General features: G+C 43.2%; 1 protein-coding gene across 8 annotated transcripts in view; it reads left to right on the top strand.

Annotated features, from left to right (window-relative positions):
• The window catches only part of ATP10D (ATPase phospholipid transporting 10D (putative)), an 86772-nt gene that overhangs the window by 57671 nt on the left and 15650 nt on the right, over positions 1-13451 (top strand). For all 8 annotated transcript variants that reach the window (XM_019481195.2, XM_019481192.2, XM_019481194.2 and 5 more), the window contains 4 exons: positions 2995-3230; positions 5445-5633; positions 10736-11357; positions 13117-13223. In XM_019481195.2, coding sequence (XP_019336740.1) covers positions 2995-3230; positions 5445-5633; positions 10736-11357; positions 13117-13223 — 1154 coding nt within the window. The remainder of the gene's footprint in view (positions 1-2994; positions 3231-5444; positions 5634-10735; positions 11358-13116; positions 13224-13451) is intronic.

The raw sequence follows: 13451 nt of genomic DNA on the forward strand, positions 1-13451 counted from the left end.
CCTTGCTAACATTGTTATATGGTACAACGTATAACATGCCTGTAGCTTTCACCCTGCTGCACCTTAACACAGTGTCACCCATATCACAAGTTTCGCTTGTCTGCAGCTTGAAGTACAGTTTCTCCCAAACCTCTGCACCTATCTCCTTGAAACTTGGCAGGCTTTGTGGCCTCAGTAGGGGCTACCATGCCTGCAGTTCTGACCCCGTTGTGACTTAACTCACGTCACATGTGTGTTTTGCTTTCAAGACTATGGGGTGCAATTTCTCTAAACCCCCTGCACCTATCTCCTTGAAACTTGGCAGGCTTCATGCCCTCAGAAGGCGCTACCATTCCTGCAAGTTTCATCCAAATCAAGCCAAAAATGACAAAGTTACAGGCTGTTTTGACCTTCCCCATTATCAGTGAAACATCGAAACAGGTTTGAAACAGCGAAACTGTTTTGAGGGAACAGAACAGCTGTTTCGAATCGAAATAAAATTCAAAACGCTGGTTGAAATGGAACACTACTGTTTTGCATAGCCCTAGTAACTACTACGCATTAATGAACGTGTAGATGTGCCCACTCAAATGTATAAAAGAGGAGTGTCCTGTGTAAACCACACAAAGTAATTCTTCCACTCTGCTCAAGACTGCTAAGGCCTCAGCTGGAGCTCTGTGTCCAGCTTTGTGCTTCACGCTTCAAGAAAGACATGGACTAACTGGAAAGAATTCAGAAAAGAAAACTGAAAGTAATCAGAGGGCTCTAAAATGGAAGAATGGAAGAATTGGGTTTGTTTAAAGAAGAGAAGACTGTGAGGATACATTATAAATGTATAAAAAGCTGCTACAAAGAGCAAAAAAGCTGTTTACAAGTAGTAATGGGTTTAAATGGGTATTAGATATCAGGATTTTAAACTTTAGGACAGTAACTTTAATTATAAGAATGGTTAAGAACTAGAACGGATTACCTAGGGAGGCTATGGAGTCTCATAGAATGGGAGGTTGTTATGAACAAGTTAGGCAGGCATATCAGGAATGGTTTAATTCTATTTGATCTTGCCTTGAGACAGAGAGATGGACTAACTTACTGCTGAAGATTCCTTCCAGTCCTATTTACTATGCTTTTTCCTGCAATAATTATAGATTTTAAAGCTAGTAGGATCCACTCTGGTCATCTGCTATACCCTTCTGCATAACATAGGCACTATGCCCAGTGTTCCATCTGAGTTCCATTTATTTGATGTTTTTAAATATAATGTAGCTCATACAGTTTTGTGTGGCAAAATATCTGTAAGTACCCAGCAGAAGTTGTTGGAGAAGCTGGTGATGGTAACAGTTGGAGAGAGGTTTTGGTGAAAGCTAGGCAAAAAAAATTTTGATGAGTCATTTATTCACCAAAAATGCACTTTTGGGGCATCCAAACACATTCTCAAATAGTTTTGGCACGAAAGTAACACAATCAACCAGTTTCCCTGTGCACATTTAATTGTCTGGAGGAGGTGAATCCGCTTCAGTGGGAGAGCCTAAGAGAAACTCATCCCATGTAAAACTAGAGCCTGATGATTAAGGCAGTAACCAAAACAAAAGATGGGAAGCCCAAGTTCAAGCCCTACCTTCAATAATATTTTGGGGGCTATGGAATAGCCTTTAAACCCACGTTACATCTAAACCACAGTTCCAGGTCTCCTGCCCTTTATTTATAGTGATTTAAAAAAAAAAAATCAAAACAAAATGTTTTGTACAACCAAAAACTTCTTTTTAATTCACCAAAACCCCAGACATACTCATTCTGGGTTGGGACAAACATTTTTTCCTCAGTTTGGCCACTTCCTGCAAAAAACAGCTATTCACACAGCTGTGCTTATGGTAATTTTTTTGGCAGCAGCTGCTTCAGATTGCAGTTTCAGATGTTAGTTTAGGTTCTTCTCCTACCTAAACATCAGGGAAGTTTCTTATGGTATTTTCATTCTTTTTTCATTGTTTGAATAGTAGCAAACTCCCCACCCTGTCTTTCAAGTTTAACCCTAATAAAACGTGCGACCTGATAATATTCAGTCTGAGAGAATGTGTATGCTGTAGTACAACATTTTCCCTTTAGTTTTCAGCATAGCTTCCCTCTTGTGATAGATATGATCAAGGTTTTACTTGCCACAAAAGAAGGTTTCTGTGTTTCAGTTGTAGAAATTGATCTATCATTTTTCCCCTTTAAACATTTACGCTTTGGGCAAAATTCACAGAGACCCTTAGAGTCATATTCACAGTAGCTTTTGTACTTGTGTTCTCAACCTGGTATCATAAACAGGGTAAATATCAGGTATGTACAAACTGATGCTCTGCTGCCGTAGGCACCACAACGTTACAGTCCCCTCCATACATTTACCACACTCCACCTTACAAAGGTTTTTGCCCCCATTACATTAATTGGAAGGCTGATCCAGAAACTCCCTGTTCTGAACCTTCTTATTTCCAGCCTAAGTTCATTCATGGAAGTCTGTACCCATTAGTAATTGTAATAACATCGTCCTTTAGTTTAATAGCTTCTCCTTTCCTGATGCATTTATAGACTTCAGTCATATCCCTCTCAGCCTTTGTTTTTTTTAAGCTACATAAGCCAACCTCTTCTAGTCTCCTTTCATATGATAGGTTCTCTGTTCCCCTGATTATCCTGGTAGCCCTTGTCTCTACCTGTCCCAGTTTTAATTCACCTTTTTGGACATGTACAAACTATTTCTGATGAGGCCTCACCACTATGTTGTACCCTGTCTCTTCAGATACATCTTAAGATTGCATTTGTCCTTTTGCAGGTGCATCACATTTATGGCTCATACTCATTGGGTGGTAGTTTTCTTTTGCTTTTAATAAAATGCATCATCCCTTTTAAATATACATGCTCAATTCCTTGTTAAGTTTGACTTTGGTTTTCCAAGCCTCCAGAGTGTCTGATTTATGGTATTGGACAAAAGAGGGATTCTTTTTAATCACTGAACCATGATTTTTTTGTAATTATCTTTAGCCAAGAGGCTGGAATCCTATCAAGAGGCTGATTTAGAAGGTGAGGATTTAGCAGATGCTCTGTGTAGCTCCTTGAGCCTCATGCCAAAACAGAAGGAGCACAGCTGCAGGACAGCGAATGAGCCTTTGAACAGCAAGTCTTCGAATCAGGCAGCTGCTGGCTGTTCTGCCTCAGAAGGGGAAGATGGAGCCAGTGACATTCCATGCTCAAGACATGTAGCTTTCAGCAGCCCTATTGTAAGTAGAGATTGATGTCGTTTGATATTAAATATCCAAAATTCCTCATGAAGAAGGAATTGGGGGAGGCTATGTTCCCCCAGGCATCACCTAGGGTTACTAGGAATAATGGCCACAAATTGTTAGAGAGAAGGTTCAGGCTGGATATCAGGAGACATTACTTTAGAGTTAGGGCTGCCAGGCTCTGGAATGGACTCCCAAGGGAGGTGGTGCTCTCTTCTACCTTGGGGGTCTTCAAGAGGAGGCTGGACAGATATTTGGCTGGGGTGATGTGACCGCGGCCCCCGTTCCTGCCCAGGGCAGGGGGTCGGACCTGATGTTCTGTTTACATCCCTTCCGACCCTGGATACTGTGATACTGCGTGCTCTTGTGGGGGTTGGCCCATGTGTTGTCCTTCAGGCCTACTCCAGTTCACCCCTACTCAACACACCCCCTGGGGCTGCTCTTCAAACCATCCCACAGCCCTCCTCAACCCCAAGTTATGCCCAGTCCTTCAGGCAGTAAAGATGTACCCTACTCTGGGCAGGCCTCACTGCTGCCCCCTCTCTGGGGCCTCCAGGGTCTCATTCCCCTGTGGGGGCTCAGTTAGCTGCAGCCATGCCTGGCCCCTCACCACTGCTGGGGTCTTACACCCCCTAGGGCTCAAGTGGCCATAGCCGTACCTGACCCTTGTACCCACGGTATTGTGGGGGCTAGGAGTTATTAAAGCGCCCCAACCTGCCTTTCACCAGGCAGGTGAACGGTCCTGGTATTTGAGAGGGGCTGCCTCACCACTGGCAGTCCCGCCAGGCCACCCTTCCCCAGCAGGGTGCAGTTTTAGGTCATGCCTAGGAGCAATGAGGCCTCCTCTGTCCCCATACCTCCAAGATATTCCAGGAGCAACTCAGCCCAATGTTACCTCCTTGTCTGCTCAACTCAGACTGCTGCCTCTCTGGCCTCTGTTTGAAAATGGCCACTGCAATCAGCCACCTGGTGGCTGCCTGCTCCAGCCCTTAAAGTGGCAAACACCAAAGCTGTGCTGCCACTATCAGAACATGGACCAGGGGCTTGAAGTTCCAGCAAAGCAGGTTTAGATTGGGTATTAGGAAAACCTTCTTTGCCGTTAGAGCAATGAGGCAATGGAAAAGAGTGCCTAGGGAAATTGTGGAATCTCTAGCATTGAAGTTATTCTAGAAGAGGTTGGATAAGCTTTTGTCCAGGGATGATGGATGCATAGCGATGCCTATATTCCACTATGGGTATTTCCCATGCTTCTGGGCTTTTCTGGTTGCCATATGAGGCCAGGAAGGAGTTTTCCCCTGCCTTCTGCTCCATGTGTCAGGGGCTTATTTTTCACTTTCCTCAGAAATATTAGGTGTTGGCTGCAATCAAGGCTGGGGATTTTGACTGGGGTGTGCCGAGAGGTTCCTAGCTAGGTCTTGGTCCTCCACTCACAGTCAAACCAACTGTCATATTTGGGGTCAGGAAGAAATTGTGACTCATGGTCAGATTGGTACAAACTGGGAGTTTTTGCCTACCTCTGTAGCAGGAAGTATAGCCCTCTTTTTTGGATCTCTTGCACATATTTTAACAACCTGTGCAGCAACGTGACATTGGCCACTACGGTCCCTCCTGCTTTACCTGTGGCAGTTTAGGACTGGGTCACAACTGACTCTGTAGTGTTGCTAATAGGTTAGACAAAGGATTTGTATAGGATGGTTTGGATAAGGTGATCCTGCCTTATGCAGAGGGCTGGACTAGATGAATGCTGGAGATCCCTTCTAGCCCTACTTTTCTATGCTTCTATGACACTGCATTTTTTCTCATCCATTTAGCTGTGAATTTCTCCCTTGGGCAGAGGGTTAGTATTTGGCTCTGCCATACTTCAATCCTGTTTTAAGACCTGACTAACAGTCACAAAATGCTGAGGATGCCAGGATGCTGTTCCTTTTCTGAAGTGCTCAGCATCTATATAAAGTTATTTACACTCGTTTAATCCCTCAAATTATAATCTGTAATTGAGGTCACTGAGATTTATTTGGCGAGTTTTATTCCCTGTTGCCTACACAACGTGCCAGTAGTAGTGAGGGCAGCAATCATTCTATCTTGATGCATACCTTGTAATAGCATTCATCAGTGCTGTAAAACCTTGCAATACTGAAAATGTTCCAGGAGCAATATATTAGGCCCCTGGGACCATATGCTAATGAGACACTTTTTAAATCTGATAAACAGGAGACTGATGTGGTACCGGACACACAGCTCTTGGAGAAATTCAATCAAATTTCCTTTCATTCCTTTGAACAATCAGAAGAAACTGATAGAGAGCAGTCTTTGGAGACAATGTACATCACCGACTTCTTTCTGGCTCTGGCAATCTGTAATACCGTGGTAGTTTCATCCCCTAACCAACCACGTCAAAAGGTAAGAAAAAATTCTGTTACTTAGTGGCCAAATTTGGGGTGTTGAGGCATATTTATAGTTTTTATTGTGCTTCCTTATAGTACTTTTTGCATGGCGAGAAGAAAAAGAACTGCCATTTAAAAATGATCATTTTCTCCTTCATTGGTTTGCTGCTTTTGCCAGAAGGAAAAGAACACCTGTATTGTTAAAACTGCACAGCCCAGCAAGCTAATGCATAATGTAAACCTAGCAAAGGTTTCCAGTGAAGTGAAGCTTGTCTTGAATACATTTGACTTTCACATATAAATAGTCCGTCACTTTTACAAGACAGATGCTCTGAGACTAAATTGAATTTTCAGTTTTTATTATGTTCTAGTGACTATTAAAATGCTCAATTTTAATACCTCATCCAGAATGAAAAATCTTCATCATAGCAAACTGTAGCTATATCCTAGCATCATAACAAAGTTAGGGAGTGCCTGCTTTTCAATTTTTTTACAGTAATAATAATAATAATAATAAAACAGATTTTACACCTAGGATTTGTAGCTGCTCAGCAGCTGTTTTATGGGTAGTACTATCCTCCCTGTAGTAATGATCACTTTATACATCTGATTAGAATTGATCCTTAAAAAAAAAAGAAGTTAAAATGAGGACAACCTCTGAGTGACCACATTTGAACTTCCTATAAACTCATTTGAACCATGATTGAACCTAGTGATTACTCTAAATAAATGTTACTTTATAAGAACCTTATTTCTCCTGCTAAATTGTGATGTTTCAGTGATTACTCCCATTGTTTATACAGCTTGGATTTTAGTGTTAAAAATGCCCAGCTAAATACATAGCTTGCTCTTTATAAATTTCATAGATTTCATAGACACTAGGGGTGGAAGGGACCTCAGAAGATCATCGAGTCCAGCCCACTGCCCCAGAGGCAGGAAGTCAGCAGGGATCATAGGATCCCAGCAAGATAAGCATCCAAGTGTGTCTTGAAGGTGTTCAAAGTGGGTGCTTAAACCGCCTCTGGTGGCAGTCTATTCCAAACCTTGGGGGCTCGGACAGTAAAGAAGTTCTTCCTTATGTCCAGCCTGAATCTGTCACGGTGGAGTTTGTGACCGTTCAATCTTGTCATCCATTGGGGTGCTCTGGTGAACAGATGTTCGCCAGATCCTGATGAGCACCCCGATAAACTTGTAGGTGGCCACCAGATCACCCCTGAGCCTGTGCTTTTCCAGGCTGAAGAGTCCCATGGCTCTTAGCCTCTCATCATAAGGTCTGTTTTCCTAACCTCTGATCATGCGCGTGGCTCTCCTCTGCACTCTCTTAAGCTTCTCCACATCCTTTTTGAATTATGGAGCCCAAAACTGGACGCAGTACTCCAGCTGTGGCCTCACCAAAGCCAAGTACAATGAGAGAATGACATCCCGGGATTTGCTTGACAAGCATCTATGGATGCAAGCCAGCATTTTGCTTGCTTTACTAGCCGCAGCATCACACTGAAGGCTCATGTTCATCTTGTGGTCAATCATGACCCCCAAGTCCCTTTCATCTGTAGTGCTAGCCAGTGTAGTACTGCCGAGCCTATAAGCATGCTGCAGGTTTTTCCTCCCAAGGTGGAGCCTTGCATTTTTCGGTGTTAAACACCATCAGGTTCTCATCCGTCCATTTCCGGAGCCTGTCAAGGTCTGCCTGGATCACCCTTCTGTCCTCAGGTGTGGAAGCTTTACCCCAGAGTTTGGTGTTGTTGGCAAACTTGGCCAGTCCGCTTCTGACACCAATGTCCACATCATTAATGAAGATGTTAAATAGTATAGGCCCTAGGACAGCCTTGAGGGACCCCACTGGTCACAGCGCACCACAACAATTGACTTCCATCAACCACCACCCTCTGGGTCCTACCACAAGGCTGACTGAAGGCTTTTTTAAAGTCAAGATATATGACATCAATCTCTTCCCCCTTGTCCAAGTGATAGGTCACCTGGTCATAAAAGGAAATAAGATAGGTCAAGCAAGACCTACCCACAACAAACCCATGCTGGCTATCTCTCGGGATATTGCCATCGGCCAGTTTGTTAAGAATGGCCCCTTTGATACTCTTTTCTAAGACCTTCCCCAGGATAGAGGTCAGGCTGATGGGCCTGTAGTTTGTCGGATCTACTTTCCTCCCTTTCTTGAAGATAGGCACCACACTGGCCTTCTTCCAACCTTTGGGCGCTTCACCTGAGCGCCAGGAGTTCTCAAAGATCTGTGCCAGGGCTGAGCTATGATACTAGCCAACTCCTTGAGTACCCTGGTGTGTAAACTGTCAGGGCTGGCTGACTTGAAGCTATCCAGCCTCTGAAGGTGTTCCTTCACAAGGTCAGCATTGATGGAGGGTAAGGAATCTCCCTCACCTGCACCTCCCTGTCCCATAATGGGCAGGGGCGTTCCATGGGACTGGTGAAAAACCAACGCAAAGTACCCATTTAGCAAATTGGCTTTTGCCCGGGCATTGGTTGTCAGTTGTCCCAACCAGTTTAGCAGGGGTCCAATGTTGCCCTTGCTTTTCCTCTGGTTCTCCACATATCTAAAAAAGGACTTTTTATTGTCCTTGATACTTGTAGCTAGTTGGAGTTCCATCGCAGCCTTGGCTTTCCTGATTTGCTCCCTGCAGGTCCGGACCAGAACAGAGTATTCCTCCTTGGAGGTGGATAGTGTCCTCCATCCTTTGTTGATCTTCCTTTTTAGATGCAGGAGGTCTGCTAGTTCCATGGAGAGCCAAGAGGGCTGCTTTGCCCTTTTGCTGCCTTTCCTCCTAGATGGAATAGACTTTGCTTGTGCATCCAGGATTGCTCCTTTGAGGAGTAACCACTTGTCCTGAACTCCCCCCCAGTTTGGGTTGTGGCCCTTTAGGGCCTCCCTGACAAGCCTCCTGAGCTTGTCAAAGTTAGCTTTCCTGAAGTCAAGGACTTCTGTATTGCTGACTGACTTGCCAGCTTTACGGTGGATGGTGAAGGTGATCAGTTCGTGGTCACTGTCACCCAGCTTCCCTTTGATCATTAGGTCGCTAATTAGGTCATCCCCTGTTGCCGGTACCAGGTCAAGCAGCGCTTTACCTCTCATCGGCCCATAGACTTCTTGCCTCAGATATAGCTCATCCATGCAAAAGAGAAAGCTTTGCAACCGCTCAGATTTGGCCAAGTGCTCTTCCCATGAGATATCTGGGTAGTTGAAGTCTTCCTTGACAACCATGCACTGGGAGTGTGCAGCCTTAGCCAATTCCCTGGCGAACTCCTGGTCAAGCTCTTGATCCTGGTTTGCAGGTCTGTAGTAGACTCCCACCAATGTGTCCCTTGTGCCGTGTTCCCCATGGATTTTAACACAGAGGGTCTCCAGTCGTCCACCCTGGGTGTCAATGTCGGCATGCAAGGACGTGTAACTTTCCTTGACATAGAGAGCTACACCCTCGCCCCTTTTGCCCACTCGATCTCTCCTGTACAGAGTATAGCCATCTATACCTGTGGCCCAGTCTTGGATGGAGTCCCACCAGGTCTCTGTTATCCCTATGACATTGTAATTATTTGTGTTAAGCAAGAGGACAAGTTCCTCCTGTTTATTCCCCAAGCTCCTGGCATTTGTGTACAGGCACGCAAGTGTCCCTTTGGGGGCCCTTGCCTTGCCCACAGATTGTACCAGGGCTGGGGCAGGGGTGGGCTCCCTTAAGTGCCTTGGCCTGCTGGCTTTGCAAGGGTTGCTCAGTGGGCCAGCAGTGGCGGTAGTCCCCTCATCCCCCAGCAGGCTTAGTTTAATTTATGTTCACAAATGCTCAGTTTGCCTGGACAAATAGATCATTGTAGGCTGATAATGGTCAGCATTGATGAAACCTTTTGCCCCATTCTCTGATCCTCCTACTAGAGCTCTAGCAACAGCATGGGAGACAGTGCGATCAGGCAAAAATGCAACAGAGAAATGTATTAAGAGAATAAAATATTTCCTTCTTCTCTACACATCTGATAAACAGAAAGAGGGACATAAACCTCCTTTCTCTGGAGGATGCAGTGATAAACTGTATTGAGTTAATGATTTAGGGATTGCCTGCAATTTTACTGAGATCAGTATTGGATACTGAGATCTGTATTTCTGCTGTGCAAGATACATTGACATGAAGGAATTCCTTGAATATTAGTGCTTATCAGAGACTCATTAGGTTTCTTTTTCTTACCCTGCATTGCACTGACCCTGCAAAGGGACTCCATACTGAGCCCTGTTTTAACTACCTATGCAGTCCAATGGATGATTCTGAGTTGGATGCAAGTGAGGACAGAAATTAAGCTAGTTTTGCACTCCCCCTGCCACCTCCCTTCACAGCAACAAAGGAGAATGAGCTTTCTAGAAACTCATTTCTTTGACTAGTTACACTGACAAGTCTTTATTCTAAACTGCTTGCTAGTACCTAGAAATTATTAACAGCATACCTAGATAAGCATGCATAGGCTATTTACGTTTCTAATCAATGTCTAGTAAACCAAGATAATAGCTCAAGCACCACGTGGTATCTGTTTTTTTGTGGGGGAGGGTGGAGAGGAAGAAGTAAGAAGGGAAGTGTGCCAAGTATATAAGTCTATGTATCCTTAAGTCATTTTTAGCTGCTTGTCACTTTTTGTGGAACAGGTTAGCCCTCAAAGGCATCCTTGAAACTAGCAGAAAAGCACAGAAGTCTATTTGCTGTGACTTTAAAAAAAATACAAAATATATTTTCCTCATTGTTTTGTTATTAATCCTAACTACTATTAGTACATCACAACTATATATTAAAATTGGAAAGCATGTAATTTTACATGCTACGTAATTTTATAGTTGATGTTCTTTAAATATAAGTAGCTCTGGGCTGACCAAACTTAGACTTATGCAGTAATAAGTTATACTAAATGTTGCTAAATACTACTGAATACAATTGAGTAAATATTACTAAACAATTTAAATGCAAAAATACCCCCAGCATTAAAGTTTAAATAGGCTATTTCTTCAGGAAAGAACTTAACTACTCCTTATTGACATAAAATATCTGTTGCTTTATGAAATAGATTTAGCCCATCTCTGCTTTCACTGATTTTTTTTTTTTTAATTTTCTTCTATTGCAGATGAGACTTGCTCCCTTAGGTAGAATTCCTATTAAATCCCTTGAGGAAATAAAACAGATGTTCCAGAGGTTATCGGTCCGAAGACTAAGCTCATCACCACTTCCAAGTGCAAAAGAATCCTCCTTCTCCGAGAGCTCTAATACTTTTGTGGGCAAACTTTCTATTTTCAGAGTGAAGCTGGCTTCACCTGCTGCTGAGGGGTTTACCCAGATGGCTAACATACCCCAGACTGCTGATAGGCAGCAAAGCCCCAAAGTACCTCCTCCTGGAGAACAAGATGCAGTAGATGTAGCTGCAGGCAGCAAAACCTGTGATCCTGGACCATATCTTGAACAATGTCCTATAACTACGCTCCACTACGAGGCTGAAAGCCCAGATGAAGCTGCACTGGTTTATGCTGCCAGAGCTTACAAATGCACTTTACAGACTAGGACTCCTGATCAAGTTACTGTGGACCTGGGTACTTTAGGCTCTTTGACATTTCAACTTTTGCACATTCTGCCTTTTGATTCAGTGCGAAAAAGAATGTCAGTAGTTGTTAGACATCCTCTCTCCAACAAAGTGGTGATATACACAAAAGGAGCAGACTCAGTCATTATGGACTTGTGCAGCGTGCCAACAGGTATCTGCAGAACTTCGGTAGTTCTTGTTAGTCTGGTCTTTATTAGCCTTTGTTTTTTCTTTCATATTTCAATAATGTAATTGGATAAAAAGTTCTGAGTGATTTATAAAGGAAGTTAATAAACAGAGCTGCCTTAATTAAGAGTTCCCCTCTTCCTGTGTAGTGGACAGCTGACACAGCTGAGAAATATAGAGAAGTCAGGGATCAAGTCCTCCATGCAGTAAAATATGCAAGAGGTACCTAACTTTAAGAACCTGTATAGATACATTGGAACCAGTGGAAGTGTCTACACATGGCCCCCACGGCACAGTTGTTTCTGCACCATCATTTAGTACTTGCTTTAGGAAGTACTAAATGAAGGCCTAGTAACAGCTATTACTGCGCTGTCCCAGCTGCACATGGTTATTTTTAGCTTCTATGTCGCCATAGCTCATCGTTACAATAATGTAGCATTGGCATCACAGTTTGTGCCTGCTGACACTATGTCACTGTAGCTATGAGCTACATTGCCATAGCGTGTTGCTACGGGGACAAAGCATCACATGTAGATGCCCCCAATAGGATTTTGCACATGCATAATGTTAAGCACCTGCTTAAATGCTTTGCTGAATTTGGACCCATTAGTATGATACTAACACACTTTATTTTTGGTTATTTAAATCTATTTAGAGTTAGATACTCCCTGGTCTTTATCCGTATGAATCAATCTTATTTCACATAGAGAAGCTGTAATATTGAATGCTATCATATGTTGCAGGGCTGTCTAACTTCTAAGCAGCTGGGGCCCTTGGGCTGCACACTATGTGGGTGCCCCCACAACCCTGCATCACACATCCCACCACTGCTGCCCTGTATGCCCACTCAGCCCTGAGCTTACCCTCAGCTCCCCGTGCCATGCCCTGCTGCATCACACCACCCTGCCCCCTAAAAAGTGCTTAGAAAGCAAAAGCCTGAGGATGGAAGAGGAGCCCAAAGACTCAAGATGCTGTTGCAGCCAGGACAACAGGAGGAAGTGGTGGCTGGGTAGGAGCCTGGAGGCTGTAACTTAACCCCTTGTGGACTATCAGTTGGACAGCCCTGACTTTTCACATCAACTCTGTGTAAAAACAGATCTCGTCCTCCCCTCTGGTACTAAGCACATCTGTATTCCGGCTGCACAGTTCTGCAGCATTTTTTTGTGCCAACAGGAAACATTGGCTTGTGTAGCACAGTGGCATAATAGTTACCACTGTAACGGTTAATCTATGCAGTATGGAAAACACCATCTTTATTGAGAGTCAGTAAGAGTAAGACAACACAACATCATTCTGTCTGTATACATGAACAGTACATATCTCATTTGGATTTAAATCAAGGAAAGTTTTCTGTCATATCTAGTTTGGAAAACTAAGTTGTTTTTTTAAAAAGTGTTCAGTATAACTTAACTCCTCTCCCATTGAAATAAAGGGAGTTTGCCATTCATTTCAGTGGCAGATGAGTTAATACAATACTGAGTTCCTATGAAAATCCTTCTCTTACATTTTTTGCCAACTGTGATGCTAGAGTATCCCCTCTTCGCTAACCTCTGACAGACTTGCACATTCTGACATTCCCTAAACATTCAACCTGAATAATCCTGTGCAAATATTTGTTAACATTAAAGTAAAATTTATTCATTTTTTTTAACTTCTCTTTAGCTCTGCTGCTGTGAAATAATACTAATAAGTGTATGTCAACAAAGTGTGTTTTACTTACTTTGTTTTGTTTTGGATGTTTTTAGATGTTCATAGTTCTAAAATGAAACAAAAGAAAATTAAGGCGAGAACTCAGAAACATTTAGATGATTATGCCAGAAGAGGACTGCGCACTTTGTGTATAGCTAAGAGGGTAACCTTTTTGAATAGATTTATTGTTCATGAAATGATGTAATTATCTGGATTAGGAGTGTTAGCTAGGAGATTGGCACCATTACTTCTAAACAACTATATGCACATCAGAACTAGAATTTTAGTTTAATGTAGGTTGATTTCAGGAGATATCAGTAAGTTAACCTGTATTGCTGCATAACCACCAGTGGGTGTCATTGACAAAGGACAATTAAGCAGGGCTCAGAAA

This window comes from Alligator mississippiensis, chromosome 2, assembly GCF_030867095.1.
Source record: "Alligator mississippiensis isolate rAllMis1 chromosome 2, rAllMis1, whole genome shotgun sequence".
Classification (NCBI taxonomy): domain Eukaryota; kingdom Metazoa; phylum Chordata; order Crocodylia; family Alligatoridae; genus Alligator; species Alligator mississippiensis.